Here is a 22,569-nt window from a genome sequence, read left to right on the forward strand (position 1 = left end):
TACTATCCGGTAATATAATATTTATATCCGGAATTTGACGGAAACTATCCCCACTATTTTATTTTAGCAAATTATCCGCACTATTTTATAGATATTTACAACTTCCTCGTGCACCAAAAGAATCGAAAGAGCTTCTTTCACACATGAAAAACTTTAATCAGAGGGCATGTTGAAAAGGAAATTAGATAAAATTTGATGTCTAAGAAAAACGCTCAAAAGAAAAAGCAAAATCCCCAGAACTAAGAAGAAAGGAGAACTTTCATTCAAGAAAATCTATCGACTAACCAAAGGTTATGCAGAGATGGCCTCAGAAATTTAGCCAATAAAACTTTAATGACTGAGAAGAAAATCAAGATGAAAGACAAAAATTTGCGGAAAGAAAAAAAGAAGAAAGGAAAGAAAAAATCAAGCACGAAAGATTATGTCAAGCACCAAAACAAAGTCATCTAAAATGACACAATCGTTAATTAACGACAAATAAAATTACAATATACGATCAAAATGCCATTAACTATGACACTCCCTCGAAAGGAACACAATAATTAATTAAAACTAACATATATCTAAACACAATTTACGATATAAAGTCTTATAAATCTAATAATAAACTAATCACAAAATTCAATTACGAAAATATGATTTTTATTTAGAGCAAAAAGTTAATTTAAATTTGTGCATGAAACTAAAAAAAGAAAAAAAGTACTATTTATGCAGACTTAAATGGACAAAAGTAGATTTAATAAATTTCTGTCAATATTTAACCTGAAAACTCAAAACTAATTTGAAACGAAGGATTATCATTTTTTGTTCTCCCGAATTTTCTCCTCCGAGAGCTACAGGTATGCTTAACTAAACCAAAATGCTACTCACATATTCTTGACAACATAAATTGGCAGAAGGGGTAAACCATGGCTAAACAATTGAGCACTTATTATAAAGCTAAAACCATCAATTTTTAGTCAGCAGACTTATAATTATCATGCCTAAGTTCCTATGGTAAGACTAGAGTCCACATCCAATATCAACGAGTCCATATCCGATGACTATTTACATATTCTGTACAATGACCGGCGACAGCTGCTGGAAATCAGGAGGTATAAGTTGTGTTGGCATTTTGAGGTGAAGACGCGAAGTTACTTGTTTTGTGATTGCTAGAGATGTCTATAGTTGGGAAGGTCAGCACTGATCCCCTTTCAAAAACCGGAGATGATGACTGTGAGGTGAGTCGTGTTGGAATCAGAATGCTTTGCAAAGACTGTTAGATGTCACGTTAGATGAACACTGCTCTCGTATTGGACTGGTAGGACCACACAACCTGCTCCTCTTTGGCTCAGAAATAGTCACATGTGAGATTGCAACTGCAAGTGCATCGACAAAACCACAGTCATCCTGCTCGTCTTTTTCCTGGCTTAAACTTTCAGACGATGAATTTCGACTAGAATCATCATCGACAAAATTGCTGTCTCTTATCTTTCTACTAGAGTTTGGAATAAATGATACGGGTAAGTGGTGAGATCCTGGCTGATTCTTTGTTTTTGACTTAAAAGATAATGTCCTCAAGGTGCGCTCGGTGTAAAACAAAATCCAAGGATGTGCTGAACAAAGAAAAATTAAAAATTATCGCAAATTACTTGGGGCAAAGTAGAGTAAACACAACAGGAAAGATATTTCAAGCTCAATCAAAATAAACTAGTATTTATATGCACAAAAGAAACATGGCATAGTTGTTTTAATTTTTCTTTTGTTTCTCCTTATTTGGGAAGATACTGGACACTATGGGGCGTGGGAGTGAGGATCAGTATGATCTTTTAAAAAAATTGTGGTGCCAGAAAACGCTTACCTAATATTTCATCAGCCGTTATTCTTGCAGCAGCATCCCTTGTAAGTATACGCTCGAGCAAATCTCTCAAAGGTTTCGATATAGATTCCCATATCCCAGCTTGGAAATCGAGCTTCACAGTCTTAATTGCCTCGAAAACGTCTTCTAGCGAGTTTCCTTTAAATGGAAGAGCACCAGCCAACAAAGCATATAGAAGGACTCCAGCACTCCAGATATCCACTTTCTCAGAGTAATTCCCTAACAAGACTTCCGGGGCAACATAAGCCGGACTTCCTGCTATTCCATTTAAACTTTGGTCTGCAGAAAACATAGCATGGATCAATGAAAAGACATCAAGAAGTAAAAGCTATGAGGATACATCATACTTCATTTTAACTTTGCGGACCAAATGGCAAATAGCGAACTTGAAATCCATACACACTATCTTTCGGCACAAAATTACCAAAATCTGAGCTATTAGTAAGATATTATTGCCAAAAAAATGAGAAACAAGAAGACCTTAACCTTGACATTCTTCCTAAGAGTACAAAATTATCAATAACCAAACCATTAACATTCCTCTAAAACTTTGGCTAATTCCTTCATATAATATTTAGACAAGAGCAGCTGTAAGTAGTAGAAAATTTGAATATTCCAAGATCAAATTAATTCGTTTTTTTTATATTATGAACTGTTATATATTTTTTTTACTAATTATGAACTGTTAAATTAGTTTAAGTATTTGTCTAGAAAAATTGGATTTAAAGCATTGTGCCACAATTAGTATGAAAAGCTAGGACAAATTTTTTAAAGAATAATAGGCAATATAAGTTACATTGAGGTTTTATTATAGGCAGTTATATAAAAAGAATATAAATTGCTTTTACTTTATCAAAGATATTATGACAAGACTAAGTATACATTAAATAAAACCAGCTTCAACACTTGGATGAATCATCAAGATTGAATAAAACCATAAAAGTTTTGGCTATACAAAAATATATTGTTCTTAGAACTAGCAAGGCTCATTTCTTGTGAAGCCTGCAAGAGGCCAGGGATGATTCTGCTCAAAGGTGTATCATGTATATGATTATATGTTAAGGTGCAGCATGTCTGTAAGTATCTAAGTACTAAGATGTTAGATTCGGTGATTCGTAAAATCGTGTCTATTCGAGTCATCTACGGGAATAACAGATAGTTAAACACTTTAACCATTAAATTTTAGGATCCGGTTCGGCCCACCTAAATTTATGATGGACCCGCTCGAACTCAACCAACAACCTGCATCGCCACCCATACGGGTAATAATTTACAAGATGTGAAGTGTAATATAGTAATTATATGGGAATATACACATATCAACAGCATTTACAACTATGCCGGTGACAATAGCAACACATGATAGATATAAGATCAACACACACAGATAGATGAATATATCCATTACATGAATGAGAATTTACAGTCTTTTTTTCATGCAATATTAAATTGCTACAAGTTCATAAGGATTCATGTAAATAACTATACATTTAATTTTCCAAGCACATCACAATATTGTATGGTATGCATCAAGGTATTAACTAACCTGCTGAAGGAGGACCTATAAAAGATAAGTACTTAGATATCAATGGTTATAGCCATCTAAACCTCTTCTCTAATACTAAAATGAAGCAAGTGCCCATGTCAAACATAAACATCACTCCATTTAGAAATGCATATGCATAAGCGCATCCACCACCACATTATGAATGAGAAACAACCATGCAAACATATGATATTATATTATTTAGGAATGCATATGCAGAAGTGCCTCCAGCGCCACATACAAAAGGCGAAACAACCACATGAACATAGAACATGATAGCAAAGTGATTACTCGTAAATGTTTAACACATTTTTCTATATATTGTATCACAATATACTAAGCCAGGGTAAGATATTTACCATTGGTAATCCTCATGGCTAAACCAAAATCTGCGAGCTTTATCTTACCAGAGTTTGTGAGAAGAATATTTTCAGGCTTTATATCTCTATGGACAACTCCCATCTCATGACAATACTTAATCACCAGCATCAAATCCTTAAAAATATTAGCCGCTTGTTGCTCAGAATACCTTCCCTGCTTCGTCATCTGATCAATCAACCTTCCACCTGAACACAACTCCATTACAAGGTGAAAGCTTTTGGGATCCTCATAAACTGCTTTCAAAGTAACAACTCCAGGATGCCCTGATAAATGCTGCATTATCTCCACCTCACGATGCACTGTCTCCTCCCCTTTATGCAACGTTTTACATGCAAAGTCCTCTTCACTAACCTTACTCCTACACAACCAAACTGACCCAAACTTTCCTTTACCAATCGTAGCCCCAGAAATGAAATCATCTTCAATCTTATTCTTCCGACCCATTTGCGTCGCTGCATCAATACACCCTATCTTCCTCTTAATCCCTCTCCCCGACAAACCAGACAAGGATGTCGTTGCACAAGCCGGAGCAGTAGCAGCAATCCCAGCAAGCCTCACTCTACATGACCCAACAGTCTCATCAACACTTTCAACACCTTCTTTACACCTCTTCTTCAACCTATCATAATCTTCTAACGAATAATGACACCTTAAGTTGGATCTCGCCGACCCCGAATCATCACTAGTTGATCCCAAAACATCTTTCCGATTTGGGCACAACAATTCAGTTCCCTTTCTCTTCTTCCTCATTAATCACTCTTTCTAAATCCACTCAAATCACCCAAAAGATAAACAATAATTTAACACAACCCCACAATTACAGAACCACTAATCTCCCAAGATACATCCTGTAATCAACACAAACACAACAATATATAATCAAGAAACTCAAGAACAATAACATAATTCAAAAAAAACCACAAATATATATACAATTACACAACTAAAACAGAGTAACGATAGAAATCAAAGAGACCATTCTGTATAAACAATCAATCAATCATCAAATTATTAATTACGAAACAAAAAGTAAAAATTAAAGAAAATAAGGGGGAAAAGAGGAACCATTATGAAGCGGCAATGTGGGTGTTGTTGACATGTTGTAGAGAGATGAATACAATTCAGATGTACAGAATCGATCAAATGAAACCCAAGAAATCTGGAATCGAAGGGAAAAAATTATATAAATGTCTTTTATTTAATTTTAATTCACTCTTTCGAGTGTGTGTTTTGAGGTTTAGCGTCTAAAGTCTAATGATTGAGGGAAACTGGAGTGTGCACGTATTTATAGTTGTATGGACGCGGAATATTATTTTTACTTTAATGTGATTGTTTTTTTCTTTTTTTTTTAATTACTATTATTTTTATATTACTGGTAGTGTTGTAAAAAGCGTTGTAAAAAGCGAGAATCGGGCTTAGTCGGTGAAGTCACCTAGCAATTAATCGGATAACCGGAGATTAATCGGAATGATTAATCGGATCATTAATCGTAATCAATTTAATATTATTTTTAAATTATATAGTATTAATATAATTATATATACTACAAATTTGTAGTCATGTAAAATCAAAAAATCAATGATTTTTTATAATACAAAACATGCCTTTATATACATATACAAGTCCAGTAATCTCATATATAAACTTGAATTTGAATGAATTTAAGAAGGAAAATATTGCAAATTTATGTAATTAGAGTTTAGGGGCTAGTATTGAAAGTGTGAAAAGTAAAAAAAAAAACAATTTTAATTTCTTGTGTTTCGTCATTTCTGTGCCTTTTGTTTTATTTAAAATTAATTTTGAAATTTTAAAGAAAATTTACTTTGTATTTTTGAATTTTTTAAATTCATCGATTTTTGACTGACTTTTTCCGATTAATCCCGTCTTTTGATCGATTAATCCCGACTTTGGCCGATTTTCAGGAAAAACGATTTTTTCACCGATTAACACTTAATCGAGACGGTGGCCGACCGAACAGCGATTAATCGCCGACTTTTAGAACACTGATTACTGGTCTTATTTGTTGTGTCCTCATCCTCATTTCTTATTCTAATTGTCTCAAAATTTTTATTCATGTTTATGATCAAATTATAAGAAATACAATAAAAATATTAGAATATGAAATTAGTGAAATGTAACTTATTTATTTAAATTTAACTTATTTTTGTTGTATAATATTTGTAAACATTCAATAAGATTATGTTTCACAACACAAACATGCTATTCAAAAAGTAGTTACTTTTATAAATCAACACTATATTCATATGCACACAATAATTTTAATGTAAATCAGAAAATGTGAATGATTAATTGATAAAATTATATATAAATTTGGATAATTCAGTATCTTGTATATAATTAAAGGGTTAATTATCAATCTCATCACTCAAGTGGACAAATGGTATCAAACTCATCACTGATCTCCACGGGGTCTCAAGTGGCTCACTAAAGTCGCTTAATGGTATCAAACTCATCACTGCCGTTAAAAAATCTAACAGAAGTTTAGACGGAATGACACCTTCGCGGTTGACGTGGCACGTTAATAAAAAAGACTGGAAAAAAACAAATAAAAGAAAATAAAAAAAAGTAGAAAATAGAAAAAAAGAAAGTAAACAAGAGTAAAACATATGTCAACAGTAGCTACATACATTGACACACATTGTTGCTTCACACGGGAGAAGAGACGAAGCGTCTAAGAACATTCAGAGCGAATAGCATATAAACCTTAATCCAAATCAAGCCTCATCAACACCAAATCATAACCAGGTATGAAAACCCTAATCTTTCTTGCATTTTCGTGTCGTATCTTTGTTCATTTATGTTGTAAGCAAATGTTTTTGTGGCTTATATATGTTTTATCTGCATGTTTTAAATCATTAATGTTAAAGTGTCGTGTATTTGTATAATGATGATAGTTGATCATGTTAAAACCTGATATTTCTTTAGACTTGTGTTCATTCGATTAACATTTTAATTAATTAAGCTTGAACAATGTTTGTTTTTGGATCCATCTTTCATTTAATCTTTAAACATGTGTTGTTTTTGGAAATTCGAACAATGTATGCTGCTTCATATGTTAAATTTACATATATTTTTCTTTTCATGTTTTTGTTTGGTACAAGAAACTCCAAAAGAAAATTTAAAAATATTTTTTTGCCAACAATAATAATTATAATTATTAAAAGAGAAAACATTTCAATATTATTCAAAAATAATTATAATCTAATAAAAACATAAAAGTTAATCTTAATTGTTTATTAATTATATATTAAAATTTAGTTCCATGCATTTATTTAGATAATTATATCCTAAAAGTAATTTAATAAAAAGATTGCATACTTTATTTTCATGTAAACTTATGTGGCATGCCACATGTCAAACCCTACAGCCAATGTGTCATTCCGTCTAAACTTCCTTTAGTTTTTTTAACGGCGGTGATGAGTTTGATACCATTAAGCGACTTTAGCGAGTCACTTGAGACCTCGTGGAGATGAGTGATGAGTTTGATACCATTTGTACACTTAAGTGATGAGTTTGATAATTAACCCTATAATTAAACTAAAAAATTATTAGGGTAGTCCAATACTCCTATGTTTAACGTAGTTCATGAAACTTAATTTGCTTAGTTCTCTGCAATGGCCGAAGAAGTGAAGATTGATGTCTCTTCTCGGTACTATCTAGGCCCTGAAGATCAACCCAGAAACCTGATTACTCACGTGATCTTAGACGCTGATAACTATTTAATCTGGTCTAGGGCAATCACTCTGTCCTTCAAATCTCGCCTGAAAATTCGGATTTCTTGATAACTACTTCCTCCGTTTTTTTTTATATCACACTTTTTGACTTGGGCACGTACCTTTAGGTGAGTTGACCACATAGTAAACATTATTATTTTTAATTGATTTTTTTTGTGAATTAAAGTTTTGATCGCATATATTTGTTCAGAAAAAGAAAATTTCAAAAATAATGTTTTTAACTGCCCAGTCAAAGCACTTAAAAGTTTAAAAGTGTGTATCAAAAAATCAAACGTCATATATTAAAAAACAGAGGGAGTATCTCAAGAAAAGGTTTTGTGTCTCTACTGCTCCTCGTATACAACTATGGGCAAAAATAATTAGTTGTAACCAAATTAAAAATATGTCAGTTAAAGATTACTCCCTCCGTCCCTTTTTATCTGTCCATTTTGGAAAAAAAAACACATACCAAGGAATAATTGATTGCATGAACTTTTTCATTAAATACCTCTAATTAATATCTTGAAAATGGTGGAATACTCCTACTTTATGTCTTGAAAACATGAATTCAACCAAGTTTTAAATAAGTCAAGCCTTGAAAATTGAAATTATGAAGATATATTTGAAAAACTATCATTAAATTAGTTTTGAAAGTATAAATGGACAGATAAATAGGGACAAATTTTTACTTCCAAAGTGGACAGATAAATAGGGACGGAGGGAGTATTACAATATGTTGATGAGACTTTACGATGATCTTGATCAACTCAAGCCTCCACATGGCTGTGAGTGTGGGAAGTGTAGTTGTAATGTTGCTGAGAAGTACGCGAAAGACAAGGAAGAAGAGAAGTTGCATCAGTTTTTGTTTGGTCTTGACGATGAGTTGTATGCATTAATGCGGAGTAATTTGTTGGATGAACTGCCACCAGTTAGTTTGGAGAGATCATTACAAGCACTACTTGAGGAAGAACATTCTCGAGGGATTAGGAAGGGTAAGGCTGAGAAGAATGAGGCTCTTATCTCTGAAAAGCCAGAGAAGTCTCGAGCATTGGATAAGCAACTTATAGTACTACAAGCCCTGCTGACTGAAAGCGAACCTGAGGAGGATGCTCGTCCTTTTTATGAAAGTCGTCATTTTGTTAGTAATTTTTATAGTTTGAATCTTCGTGCTGGTGGTATTTCAGCCCTTTCTCGTATAGTGCAGGATGGTGATTTCAGGATGAGTACCATGGTGGCTATGGGATCCAGAATTTATATTTTTGGAGACCGGATACAGGGTGATAGCTCTGCAGTTGATCCTGATTCACCAAATAAAAGGGCATCTTATTTTCTAGATTTGGCCACATCTTCGCGTGGTTGGAAAAGAGTGGATCCCCCTCTTACTCATGATCAGTTGCAATTGTATGGTCATCATGTCATATTTGGTGACAAGATGTATATCTTTAGAGGTTCTAATTCGAGGTTTTCTGGCCCTTGTGAGGTTTTTGATCCTCAACTTGATCAATGTCGTCGCATTAAATCTCCACCAGGTGGAGATGGTGGCGAGGAAGGAGGAAAAGTACAGCTCAAGATAACTCCTCCAGTGTTGGCGGATTACAAAAATGACAGAATCATGGTACGCGTCAATGATTCAATGTACGCCTACTATCCTTCTCAGGATCGATGGGAGTGTGTGGTGGAGGCCTTTCTTGGATGGTCTTCATCTGTAGACCCTGTAACACTTGTAGATGGGGTTATCTATATTCATTATCGCAAAATGATGGGATTCTTTGAGGCTTTTGATACAGCCACCAAACAATATTTGAATGTTCAAGTCTCCCCTGATGCTGTTGATAATTATCAATATTATCTACATCTACGCAGCTATAATGCTTTGTTACATCTGGGCGATGGCATTCTCTGCTTGCTTGGTTCTACTTATCAGGATCACGAACCCGGCCAACCCCAAACCTCCGCCGTTCATGCTGCTCAATTCAAAGTCGAGCTCGTCAAAAACAATGACACAAAGGAGGTGCTTGTCACTCCTATTTCTTCCAAATACCATTATATTAATTCTCGGTGCTATGTTCTTCGTTACCTTCTTCTCTAGGTGAGGTAAGTCCTTGTTTTGATTATCATATACTGCATATCAACATTTTTATTTGCTTGGAAACAATAGTTTTGCATCACATTACATGAAAATGTGTTTGTTCAAGGGTAATATATTTGGAATTGTAACTAGAAAACGCTACAAGATAAATTGACTCTCTTCTAGCAACCTTTGTGCAAGATGTTAGTCTTCACTGCTAAATTATTACTGGGGTGAGCCAACAGTTTGTTTTTTCAAGCACATTTCGACCAGATGCACGTTGTGGATTCAAAAAAATTTAAATAATGAACTTGTTCTGCATATATAAACATAATTTGCAATTTGCCAACACCTTATCAATTGTAAAGGCTGAACTAGATGATTTCAGTTTATTATCTATTATCTATTCTTTTGTGCAGGTCTTTGCACCTTCGGTTCATTAGCAGCTCATATTTCTCTTAATCCAGCTGTGAATACTATGGTAAACTAGTTCAGTTGGCTTATTTCCTAATCTTTTGTGCAGGTTTTTGCGCGTTTGGTTCCTTAGCAGCACCCTTTTGTTTTCAGTCCAGCTGCGGATACTTTCTACAGCTGGCACACATATCATAAATATTTGTAGGAACACCGAACACAGATATTGTGTAATGTATGTGATTGTTAAACAGCCTATCTACTGCAGTCTGCACACATATTTTACTATTCGATCTGTTGATTTTATGCATTAATTTTTGCTGATCTATATATTTTATATTTATTGCCCTTCAACGTGGTGATTCTTATATATTTCCTTCTCAGCTCATGATTTATACCTACCAGAGAAGGGACGAGACAAGAAAGCCAACTGATGGATTGCATTCTGAACTCGAAAACATTAGTTTGGAGGATAAAAATTAACATTTCAGTGTCATCAAATTGAATGACATATCAGGGGTCTTTTCATTGTCCTATTCCTAATTTTCGCCTTTGTCTATTTACTAATATTAACAATCAGCAATTTCTCTCAACTGTTTTTCAGCAATTGACTTGTGATTTGAAGGTGCTAAAGGTATAAAGTTACAAGTATTAGTGGTAGCCGTTGTGCCAGAATTCTACTGTCAAATCCCAGTACTACTGGTATTTGTAAATCGATGTGATTTGAGTTGATAAAGCCTAGTGCATTCTACAGAGAATAGTTTGCACCAAACAAGATGAAAAAACAGAGTTTATTCCCGTGAAAAACTAGGAGGAAATAACTAGGCAAGAGTTTAAGCTTATATAATCACTTCAAATTCGATTCTTTGTTTGAGTTTAGAGTCACCTATAGATCCCCTGATTCTGATTATGAAATGAAGACAGTCCATGGTATCCTTGTAAACTTCTTACAATTCTTGAACTTGAAAGGGTCCGGTTCCGGATTGATGCCAGAAAAAAACATGTACATAATAGATTGTTTTCAACGACAGCAGGGACCTATTGTCTTTTTGAAACGATCGAATGAATTTTTTTGAAATATCCATATTTGCCTTGGTATAGAATATAAAGGTAACAAGCAAATATCAATCATTCATATATCTTTATTTCCTAGCCAAACATGGAGCCATCAGGCATTGAGGTGATGCACTGAGAGACCAAGATGCAAGAGCCTACCATTAAGACTTGTGGTGGACCTTTACATAAAAAGAGAAATCAGTCTGGCCAGGAGTAAACAGGAACAGGATTCCATATAGGCCGGGCTAGCCCTCACCATAACATCAGAGTTCCATCACCTCTTCACTTGTGATAACAATAACAAGCTTTAGCTTCTTTATTTTCGTTTACCTTCTGCAATTTTGTTTCTCTTCTCCTATGCACAAGGAGTATGAACTAGTGACTTAACATGAATCGGAGATCACATGTCGGGTAGCTAAAACTATGAACAAGAATTTAAGTGAAACTAAAAATAACTCTAGCTAGTTCCAAAAATTTCGCTATTATTAATGAATTTAATTTAAATATTTTTCCTGGATCGATCAAAAATTAATCGAAAATCAACTGACGAAGGGTCCTGCGGCTATTTTCTTGATTTATTAACATATGCGTAAAGGAGATAGCTGAAAATATTCTTTCGACTAATCATATGGATATTTGTCAATTTTGACCGACATTTTTAACGAATTCATAGTACCTTGCATTCACCATCAGATTGACAAACTATTCAATAGTGACAGAAAATATCACTGTTGTAGTGTCAATTTTTACGAGTAAACAATAGTGAGAGCCAAACATTATGATACTCAGATCTTTGAACTGAATAGATTTGAATACAATATTTACTATGATACTCAGATTTTTATTATAATTTGATATAAATAATTAAAATTTTAAAGAGAAATATTTGTGTAACTCGATTAAAACATGTCATTCCAGGTTTATTAGATAAAAAAATGAATTTAAATCCACTATACATTTTTTAAATTAAATTAGTATCACTCATAAATTACAAAAATATATAATCATCAATATACTTATATAAAGGAGAAGCGAGGGGCGTGCAGGTGACGTCTCTCATATAGCTCCTAACTATTTTTCTAATTTTCTAGAATTTTGGATGAAAAATATCAAAAGTAAAAATTATTCTTTTTTAATTTTGAATCATTAATATAATTTTTATATTACTTATATAAAGGAGAAGCGAGTGACGCCTCTCAGATAGGTCCGTTCTATTTTTCTAATTTTCTGAAATTTTTGGATGAAAAATATCAAAAATAAAAATTAATTTTTTTTAATTTTGAATCATTGATATAATTTTTATAAGTCGCCGCAACGCGCGGCTTCTCGACTAATTTTTATAAAATTATGATGATAATTTCTATAATACAACATACTCCCTATTTCCCATTTTAACTGATGTTTGACTTTTTAACACGTACATTGAGGTGTAAAAAAACAATATCTACACTCAATAAAATAATTCAATACTTATATCAAATAAAAGTTTAGATTCTGAACTTTTATTTGATATAAATTTTATAAAAAAATATTATGTTTAGATGTGATTTTTTTAACACCTTGAAATACGTGTAAAAAAGTCAAAAGCAGTTAAAATGGGACGGAGGGAGTAGGTTGGCCATCCAGCACGGTTATTCTTGTTGCTTCGAATGATGTCTTCCGGCTTTTCTTTCAAGCCGAACTAATTTTCTTATTTTTGACTCTTTTTCAATTAAAATAAGAACAAATTTTAGGCGTTTTGTTACTACATTTTTTATATTGCCTTTTCCTAAACATTTCTTGAATTTGTACTGCTAAGATTTTACGATACTGCTGCATATGCTTCAAAGATAATAATTACAATAACAATTACAAATGTAACGATGCCTTTCTTTGTAACCAATCAGTAAAAGGGGACTATGAAAGTCTAAAGGTACGTACAAATTTGTCAAAATCAATTGATTTATTTAAACTAATAAAATCGCTAACTTCTCCCAAATGTCGCCTTAACCCACAAAAATTTTAAAGAGTATCGCGGTCTGCAGCTAGCAACATAAGCATATAATAATCGCTGTCATCAGATTGGTGTATATTTATGTTAAATCTTGGATTTATGGAATTCACGTTTATGTTAAATCTTGGATTCCACTTCCTTCGAAAGTGCACGAATGATGAGCAAATTATTCAATTTCAACTTCAATTTCTGTTATTTTATAATATTTTTCACATCTGTTTAATAACGTAATTAATAAGTAGAATAATTACTTTTTTAAGTCACGGGACATTGATAATAATTTTGAAGATTGCTTACAAATGATAAGGTATATATAAAATTTGGTAATCAATATATTATATATCAATAAATAAAAAAAATGATATATGCATACATGATTCAACATATTCCTTTCCGCTTTTAGTTTAATCTTTTATCTATTTATATTAAGGTATACAGGCGCAAGAAATTTGTTGATATTTTGATATATTTTTGTATATAGTTTGTAATTTTAATAGGAGTGTATTCCTATGAGAGCTTTTTTTTTTATTTAAAGATGAGAATAAATCTCACAAGTATGAACCGGCAATTCATCGTGATAATTCTTTCGTTCAAGAAAACTTATTATCTAACCGTCGGACATGCAAGATGACCGGGAAAATTTAGACAATAAAACTTTAATGTCCGAAAAGAAAAATCCGTTTTCTTCCAATAATCCCAAAAAATAAAACAAAGGAAACAAGAATAATATAAGTCAATATATGACAAATTATATATATTATAAAAATAAAAAAATATATCCAATAATTAATTATTAATAAAATCACGTGTATATGCATGTGGTGTTTAAAATATTCACACAATTATGATAACTCATAACTGAGACAATTAAACTTTTAATTAAGGCACAATTAATAAAATATTAACGTTTTTAATTAAGACACAATGAACGCCCTCAGATAAGGCACAATTTACGCACTCAATTCTTGATCAAACTTCAGAGGGCATTCGATTGAGATTTTAATGAATTATTTTTAATTTATGAATTTTAATGGATTGTATGTGATTTTGATTTTGTGCGGATTCTTGATAATATGTCACGGGGTTGATATAGATTTTTTAGAATTTAAACACAATACTTCAAAATTTCATGGATATTAGTGGGATTTCAAAAAACTTAAAATACACTGCATGCAACAAAATTCATCATTTAATGAAATTCAAAAAAAAATTATCAGCATTTGAATATCATCATATTTTAATAGATTTTAAACAACATCCAATTGAATATCATGGGATTTTTAGGTATAATTTGAAATCCTGATAAAAAATTACCAGATTTTATAGTATAATTTAAAATTTCAATTGTACATTACAATATTTTAGTGGATTTTAAAAATCTCAATTGAATATTCTTAGATTTCAAGAATAAAAAAGTTCTTTAAAATCCCGATCGAATACATGCGTACGAATCTAGAATCTACGATTAGGAAATTATTGAGGAACCTAATGAATCATAGGACTAACTGATAGACTGATAGTAACATTTTAGTTTATTAAAATACGAGGAAAACAAAACTCAATAAAAAAAGGAAACAAAAACAACGTATCCTCAATTCCTCACTATATATCATAGCCTACCTGGAGAACACTGTCTTGAGACAGAACCAGAAAGCATGGTGAACATGGAAGTCCAAACTCATGCATCACCTCCTCGTGAAACACAACCACTTAGCCCCTCCCTCAAAAGAACTCTCCTTATAATCAACTGCATAGTTCTCTCTATCGGAAACTGCGGTGGTCCACTCATCATGCGCCTCTATTTCATCCACGGAGGCAAAAGAATCTGGCTCTCAAGCTTTCTCGAAACCGCTGGCTGGCCATTTATTCTCATCATTCTCCTCGTCGCCTTCTACTACCAGCGCATCACTACTGGAAACTCCAGCCCCAAGCTCTTCAACATGAAACCGCGCTTGTTCTTCGCCTCTGCTGTCATTGGAATCCTCACCGGTCTCGATGATTACCTTTATGCTTATGGTGTATCGAAACTACCTGTCTCCACTTCAGCAATAGTTATTGCCTCACAACTTGGATTCACAGCAGGTAACCGCGTAGCTCACAACTTACAATATATACCTGAAGGTCACGTTCTATGAAAAACACGTTTTGGTGTCAGATAAAATACTTTCTTTGATAATTGCAAAAAATTATTCTGATGATCAAAATTTAATTCTGATGTCCATTTGATATTATTCTGGCTTGCGCATGAGAAAAATTCTGTACTAGCTAATTTAGTGATAATTTGGAAATTTCGTTGGCACTGACCAAGTTCTGGATGTGCTGTGCAGGTTTTGCTTATTTACTGGTGAAGCAAAAATTCACTTCGTTTTCGATAAATGCCGTTGTTCTGTTAACAATCGGATCGGGAGTGCTGGCTCTACACACGAGTAGCGATAGACCAGAAGGAGAGTCGAAAAGAGAATATATATTAGGATTTGTTCTGACGCTTGGAGCCGCGGCCTTGTACGGATTTATACTGCCGTTAATAGAGTTGACGTATCTGAAGGCAAAGCAGGTGATTGATTACATGTTGGTGATGGAGATTCAAATGGTCATGTGTTTGTTCGCGACTCTTTTTTGCACTGTGGGGATGCTTATCAACAATGACTTCCAGGTACTTTTTCTCGACCGTTTCAGAAAATATCCGATTAATTAATTTAGATACCCGCGATACACTTAATTTAGACAAAGACCCTGTCTGGAGTTTTGTTATACTAGTTTGTAAATTTTTACTAATAAAGCCAAGATTGAATAAGGCAAAGCTTCTGAAACGATAAGAATCTGTTAATTCCTATGCTGCATGCGTAAACACTCTGTTTGTCTTGCCATTTGCAGCTCATTATATGTTAATCTTCTTCCACTCACGAAAAACATCCAAGTCATTGTGATTGCTGTGTTTTCAATAAAGTAACGATCCGCCTTGTTATGTCTTCTTTTCAAAAATACACCAGTATTTTTTTTTGGAATTATATACCTTATAAATTGGAATATGTTATAGTTACATTTTTTTGTTTTTGAAAAGTTAATATTTTTGTTTTCTTTTTCTTTTTTGACAAAATTGATATTTTTATATAAAAGAGACATTAATAGTTGTGTGTTATGATTCTTTTGATCTTTTCTTACCTGAAACCTATTTTTTGAACCGTTTCTTTTTATTTATTTTTCCTCCATAATAGTTATTTTAACTTTTTACACCCCTCAATAAACTTATGCGATTATGCGGGACCCGACGTGTATCACACGTATTGTCTTGTTTTTCAGCCGTTAAGGTGATGCATGCTTTCAAGTTTCAAAGCTTACAATAATATCCGTGATCTTTGCAAAGTCGAAATTTAGTGGATATAATTTTCAGGGGAGAAAGGAGCACGTCACTTAAATTGTTTAGTCCAGTGTCATGGTACAGTGCTTCTGCTTTATTGTTCTGTAATAAGCACATGAGCTCAACCATTTTGACTTCAATATTTGCAGGCAATTGCAAAAGAAGCCAAACACTTTGAACTAGGAGAGACCAAGTACTTTGTAGTACTGGTTTGCAGTGGAATGATATGGCAGTGTTTCTTTTTAGGAGCCATCGGAGTTATTTTCTGTGCTTCATCTTTGTTATCCGGCATTATTATAGCTGTTCTACTTCCCGTTACAGAAGTCTTGGCCGTTATTTTTTACCAAGAGAAATTTCAGGCAGAGAAAGGAGTTGCGCTCGTTCTTTCTCTCTGGGGTTTTGTTTCTTACTTCTATGGTGAAATTAAAGAGAGCCAGAAAATGGAAAAGAAGCGGCGAGCAGCTGAATTGATGGAGCTGCCGTTAAATCAGATTGTAGCTTCGTGAACATGTATATGTAACATTGTATTCTGCATTGAGCTATAGTGTACATGGATTGATAATGGTATCTTAATTTAATTTTTACCCCTTTACCAAAAGCAATCACTAATTTGATAAACTAAGTCTTGCTATTATCATCATATCATTCGTCACACTGAGTCCGAACAATGTAAAACCAAAAACAAATCTTTATGAGACCTGGCTGGCTCGTGCCGCACACTAAAAACTTCAGTTTAATTTTAGAGTGCATTTGCAAATAATCTATAAATGATCACCTGAATTAACTAAAAGAAATATAGGGGCCGTTTGGGTGAACTAAGTGCTTCTTGCTTAAAGTAAAAAAAAATGAAGTTAGAAGTTAGAAATTAGTTAAGACTTGTAATTGATTAAAGTGTTTGGGAAAAAAAAGTAGAATTCATGAAACAAAAGCTAAAAATCCTACCTTTTTATAAGTGTTTCTCGACTTTTTACACAAACGGTACGAAATACGAATGAGTGCTTCTAACTTAAAACTTCAGGAAAAAAAACCCGCCCAAACACTCACATAATCTGTGCTTCCCCGATAATTCACATCGTTTTCTATCAATGCTGTTGTTCTGTTGACAACTGGATCAATGCTCGTCAACAATCCATCCACATATCAATTATTCAATTATTTAAATGTTATTGGTCACTGTGTTTTTAATATTCTTGATTTATTTAAAAATTTTAATTTTATTTTTGATTAATTTTAAAATATAGTTTTACTGGCTGCTTTGTTTGTCCGGGCATTCCCAGCTGATTGTATGTAAATGTTAACCGTTTCTTTTGTCTTGGTGTTACCGTCTAACATCAACCGATGGCACCTGGTAGTCTGGTACCTTGAATGCGATATAATATCTGTTAATTGTAGTTTTACGTATTTGACGTTTGTTATTTTAAATTAGATTCGGTCGTGATGAACTCATGATGCATATCTAACCTTCATTCACCATATCAAATGTAGATTAACACTGGCAATACAAAATGAAAATGCGCAGGGCCCTACGCCCAACACCCCGTCTGACCTATGTGAGTCTGTGACAACTGAAAATATGGATAGTCATGAATCCAGATCGTATCTCTTTGATTATCGTGAGATAATATTGGTCTGGATCAAATTTCAATTTTTCTGAAATTTGGGTCAAAGTCCAAAATTATAAATCCAGAAGTAAGTCGAAATATCTTTCTAGTTATCATGGGATGATAGTGGCTCAGGTCAATTTTAACTTCAAAAAACAAATCCGAATATAAATCCAAATATAAATAACTTGGATAACTCAGCACAATTTCAAAACATAACGATTGGTCGGTAAAGTTAGTGACAATACTTATATTTACAAAATTGAGCTAATATTTTCACTTTTCTTGTTGTGAGACTGGAGTATAGCACAGGAAAATTATTTGCCTTATTGCAGGGCGCAGGCAATCGCATCAGAAGCAAAAAAAACTTTGAAATAGGAGAGCCCGGTACTTTGTAGTACTGGTTAGCAGTGGAATGATATGGCAGTGTTTCTTTTTAGTAGCCGTTGGAGTTATTTTACTTCCCGTTACACAAGTCTTGGCCGTTATTTTTTACCAAGATAAATTTTAAGCACAGAAAGGATTGCTCTCGTTCTCTCTCTGGCGTTTTGTTACTTTTATGGTGAAATCAAACAGAGCCAGAAAATGGAAAAGAAGCGTTGAGCAGCTGAAATGGAGCTGCCTCTTCAGCCACTTAATTAAAGTGCCCCTCACTATATAAATTTTCTGATCTTTTTCCTTCTTTGTTTCCGTTTTCTTTAATTTCTTATGGGAAAATATATAACTTTAAAAATATAAAGAAATTTTTTTTTAGAAATGATAAAAAACTATGACCAAACTTAATTTTGGGAACACAAATTATCATCTTAGTATAATATAGATGACACTTGTATATAAAACTAGTATGGCTGATTTTTATTTTTGCCCTTGCTTACTATATAACAAATTTATAATACCGAATTTGATCCGTGTTGGAGCCGAGCCCAGCCTGAGGTCCCTGTTATTATAATATAGTATGGAAAATGTTTTTTGAAATTAAAATAAAAGTTACGGTATAAAACTAATTAAAGTTCCTTTAAAAAAACATTTTATAGATGAGCTATCTTTCCGCTTTTAGTTACTCTTGATTTTATTTAGAATCTGCATTAGTTGTTAATGATATGATAATTGGGATGAGTTCATCCTTAATTTCAGATATGAAACTAATGTTACATCTTTATGGATACATCTAAATATAAGACCTTTAAAGTTAATTTTTCCTTTTTTAAAATTTTAATATTAAAATATAATAATGGTACCAGCTATAACAATTAACATTACATTAACTTGCTCTTGCATGCATTGTCCAGCACATATCAGTAAAAAAATACTTATTTTCTTTTTGTTAGTTTTCATTTAACATATTCTTTTTCTATAATATATTATTTATCATTAACTTTTGTTTGATGTTAAATAGAAATTGAAGAATGATTGTTGATTCGGTCAATCTACCTGCACAAATTTATATTTAAGTTTTTCTCAAGAAAAAACTCATAAAAATGTAGCTATAGTTGGACCCGTACGTATATATTAATTAACATTTCACCTCCTCTGCTTGGGTGCAATAATCAACATTCGAAGCCTTTCCCTGTATAACCTAGTTCTCCGTTCATTTTCCCAAACTAACCTACTTTGTTCAATTCTTCCTAAAATGGCCTACTTTTTTCAACTCTTCCCAAACTAACCTAGTTTTTTCATATTCTAATATTTGATTATAATTATAAATATACAATATTATTAATATATATATATTTACTGAATTAATATTTTAATATTATATTTTCAATAATAAATTAAAATATTAAAATTACAATAATTGATAAATACTTGCTTGAATATAATATACATTATATTTTTTTTTCTATTTTGTTTCGCATATTTATTGTTTGAGCAATTTAAAAAACTTATTTTTGAAGGCATATTGAGAGCTTTAAAAAACATGGTTTGAAATATATTTTTTTCATTTTTTTTCTTCGGTATTCAAACATTAACGTTCTACTTTGGAACAAACTAAAAATCTCGAAAAAATATAATGTGTAGTTATAGTATTTTAAGGTCCGAAAGTGACTAAAAATAAGCCCCAACACATTATATTTTTTGAAATAGACCCCACTACATTATTGATATCAGATATGATCAAACATAAAATCTAGACAACCAATAGAAATGAAGATATTGAGATAATGTTTTATCTTTAAAATTTAAAAAAGTAGTGGTTGATATGCATGTAATCTTGACAACCAATCAAAACACTGAACAAAATAACCCTTATCCTATCTCTAAAATGCCTATATATACAAACCAATCTGCAGCAAACAAATCATAGAAAAACAAAACAAGTAAATTTGCAAATGGATAATGAGAGTTTTCTAGATTTGATGGCGAGAACAAATGCAGTGTTTAATTTAAGTGAAGCTGATCATTTAATCTCTCCACACGAGTCCGAGAGTGATGCAACTGATGGTGAAGATGGAGACGATCCCAATTCAGATTCAGCAAGTTCTGAAGGTGAAGAAGGAGACAATCCAAGCACAGCATTCAGCACACATGTACCTATTGCCCCATGGTTTTCAACGGAGGCTTTTACCTACAACAATGTCACTAATAATTCAGGTGATTTTTCTAGTGCCTCTAGTGTTAATCCTCTTGGTAGTAGTATTTTTCAAGGTCAGTGTTTTGAAGATAAACAATCTGCTATCGATTCAATTAAGTCTGACCACATAAGGGAGTCTAGAAATTACCGCGTGGTAAAAAGTACTCCAACGTTATATGAAGGAAAATGTGTAGTAGATGACTGTCCATGGAGAATTCGTGTTACTCTAAGAAAGAAATATGGCTTCTTTGAAATCACCAAACTACCTGCTGCGCATACTTGTCTTTTAAGGACAATTGAACGAGATCATCAGAAGCTTAGTTCGAGTCTTGGTTCTTGTATCATCTTCGAAGAAATGTATGCCGGGAAAGAATGGGCAAGATACAAAACAGATAAGGGATTTTGGAAAGGTGGAAACAAGCATCATATAGATCTCTCTAAAGGATACTGTTCTTGTGGAAAATGGCATAGGTATCACTCTCCTTGTTCTCATATAGTTGCTGCTTGTATGACATGTCATCTAGATTGGAAGCAATACATTGAACCATATCATACTCTACCAAAATTATATGAGTGTGGCAACATGAATTCTCCACAATACCGCATCAATCATATTGGACGTTTCCACTAGCAAATAATTGGGAGAGGTATGGAATGCTCGTACCTAATGAGGATTTGAGGAAGAAGAGGAAGAAAAGGCACAACAAAGGTCAAAGTCAAAGAATTCGCACGGAAATGGATAACTCACAGACTGTAAAACGTGTGGAAAATGTGGACAACAAGGTCACACGAGACGCAGTGCACGTTGTCCTCAAAAAGATCTTTAATGTAATATTTTTAGTATTCTATGTATTGTCAAAAAAATTGTGTATTATATTATTTTTATGGTATTGTAGTGTATTATCAAAAAAATTGTGTATTAGTACTAGAATTATTGTAATTTTAATATTTTAATTTATTATTGAAAATATAATATTCAAAAAATTAATTCAGTAAATATATATATATTAATAATATTGTATATTAATAATTATAACCAAATATTAGAATATGAAAAAACTAGGTTAGTTTGGGAAGAGTTGAAAAAAGTAGGCATTTTGGGAAGAATTGAACAAAGTAGGTTAGTTTGGGAAAGTGAACGGAGAACTAGGTTAAACACGGAAAGGCTTCCATTCATCAACCTAGTTCTAATCCTTTTTCTATTTGTTGATGCCTGATGTTGACACAGCATTTTGCAGATCCTTGTACTGATCATTTTCATTGCGATCCTCAAATTTTGATCATGACCCCGTCTCTTTTTACTATTCAATCTTCACCTCCACCAATTAATTAACGGATAAATTAATGAAAAATATACATACACATGTTAATTAATTATATTAATTTTAGGGACCGTAACGCCGGTCAAATTTGTCTGCTTAAACTTATCTCGATATAGCTTTCTAAAAAGTTATACTACTACTAAATGTTTAACCTGTCACTCCTATATTTTACTTCGACTTGACCATCTAGATCACGCAATACACTTGACTAATTCGAAACCTGTTTGGACTCTTTCTGATGATATTTTACGGTGCGAACAAAGATTATATGTTGCAGGGAGTTGATTATGTTAAGTTATTTTTGTTGAAATTGAGAATCGCCAAGTCCAAAAGTACACATATGTCAATAGAAGAACAGTATTTTTATATAAACATATAAATCACCGATTTCCCCTGGATATCACCTTAAACCACAGACTTTAGGCAGTGTAATTCACATTGATTCACATCGACCCTTTTTTTATCATATTTGTAGACGTCACTAAGGTATGTCGTTGCTGTTGCGGACAGCTACAGCAGCTTTTTGCTGAAAAGCAGGTGAAAAACTGTTTGGTAAATCTAAAAACAGCTTTTCTGAACAGCAGCTTTTGACTGAAAAGCTGCTTTGAGAAAAAGCAGGTACTCCCATGCTTTTGGAAAAAGCTGCTTTTCAGCTTTTGTAGGAAGCTG

At 32.9% G+C, this 22,569-nt stretch overlaps 3 protein-coding genes across 8 annotated transcripts; 2 read left to right on the plus strand and 1 right to left on the minus strand.

Annotated features, from left to right (window-relative positions):
- Positions 1 to 909: 909 nt before the first annotated feature.
- Positions 910 to 5,053, minus strand: LOC108210525 (serine/threonine-protein kinase PEPKR2). Of its 2 annotated transcripts, none has more exons than XM_017381855.2 (4): positions 4,851 to 5,053; positions 3,812 to 4,633; positions 1,841 to 2,137; positions 910 to 1,595 (listed from the first exon to the last, which is right to left on the minus strand). In XM_017381855.2, exons 2-4 carry the CDS (start codon positions 4,533 to 4,535, stop codon positions 1,237 to 1,239), a joined length of 1,380 nt encoding a protein of 459 aa, XP_017237344.1. In that variant the 5' UTR covers positions 4,536 to 4,633; positions 4,851 to 5,053; the 3' UTR covers positions 910 to 1,236. The 2 variants fall into 2 exon arrangements, with proteins under 2 accessions (XP_017237344.1, XP_017237343.1); XM_017381854.2 differs by having other exon boundaries at positions 3,764 to 4,633.
- Positions 5,054 to 7,932: 2,879 nt separating this feature from the next.
- Positions 7,933 to 11,074, plus strand: LOC108212186 (uncharacterized). 5 transcript variants are annotated; one of them, XR_010289729.1, is made up of 3 exons: positions 7,933 to 9,608; positions 10,007 to 10,233; positions 10,383 to 11,074. XR_010289729.1 is itself a non-coding variant. In XM_064088847.1 (2 exons), the coding sequence occupies exon 1, from the start codon at positions 8,253 to 8,255 to the stop codon at positions 9,606 to 9,608; it is 1,356 nt and encodes a 451-aa protein (XP_063944917.1). In that variant the 5' UTR covers positions 7,933 to 8,252; the 3' UTR covers positions 9,609 to 9,613; positions 10,111 to 10,270. The 5 variants fall into 5 exon arrangements, 3 of the variants coding, with proteins under 3 accessions (XP_063944917.1, XP_063944916.1, XP_017239403.1); XR_010289730.1 differs by having other exon boundaries at positions 10,007 to 10,068; XM_064088847.1 differs by lacking the exon at positions 10,383 to 11,074 and having other exon boundaries at positions 7,933 to 9,613; positions 10,111 to 10,270.
- Positions 11,075 to 14,633: 3,559 nt separating this feature from the next.
- LOC108211751 (purine permease 1) lies at positions 14,634 to 16,993 on the plus strand. The gene is made up of 3 exons (XM_017383433.2): positions 14,634 to 15,129; positions 15,375 to 15,700; positions 16,555 to 16,993. The coding sequence occupies exons 1-3, from the start codon at positions 14,703 to 14,705 to the stop codon at positions 16,909 to 16,911; spliced, it is 1,110 nt and encodes a 369-aa protein (XP_017238922.1). The 5' UTR covers positions 14,634 to 14,702; the 3' UTR covers positions 16,912 to 16,993.
- The last annotated feature ends 5,576 nt before the right edge of the window (positions 16,994 to 22,569 follow it).

This window comes from Daucus carota, chromosome 3, assembly GCF_001625215.2.
Source record: "Daucus carota subsp. sativus chromosome 3, DH1 v3.0, whole genome shotgun sequence".
NCBI classification, from domain to species: Eukaryota; Viridiplantae; Streptophyta; class Magnoliopsida; order Apiales; family Apiaceae; genus Daucus; species Daucus carota.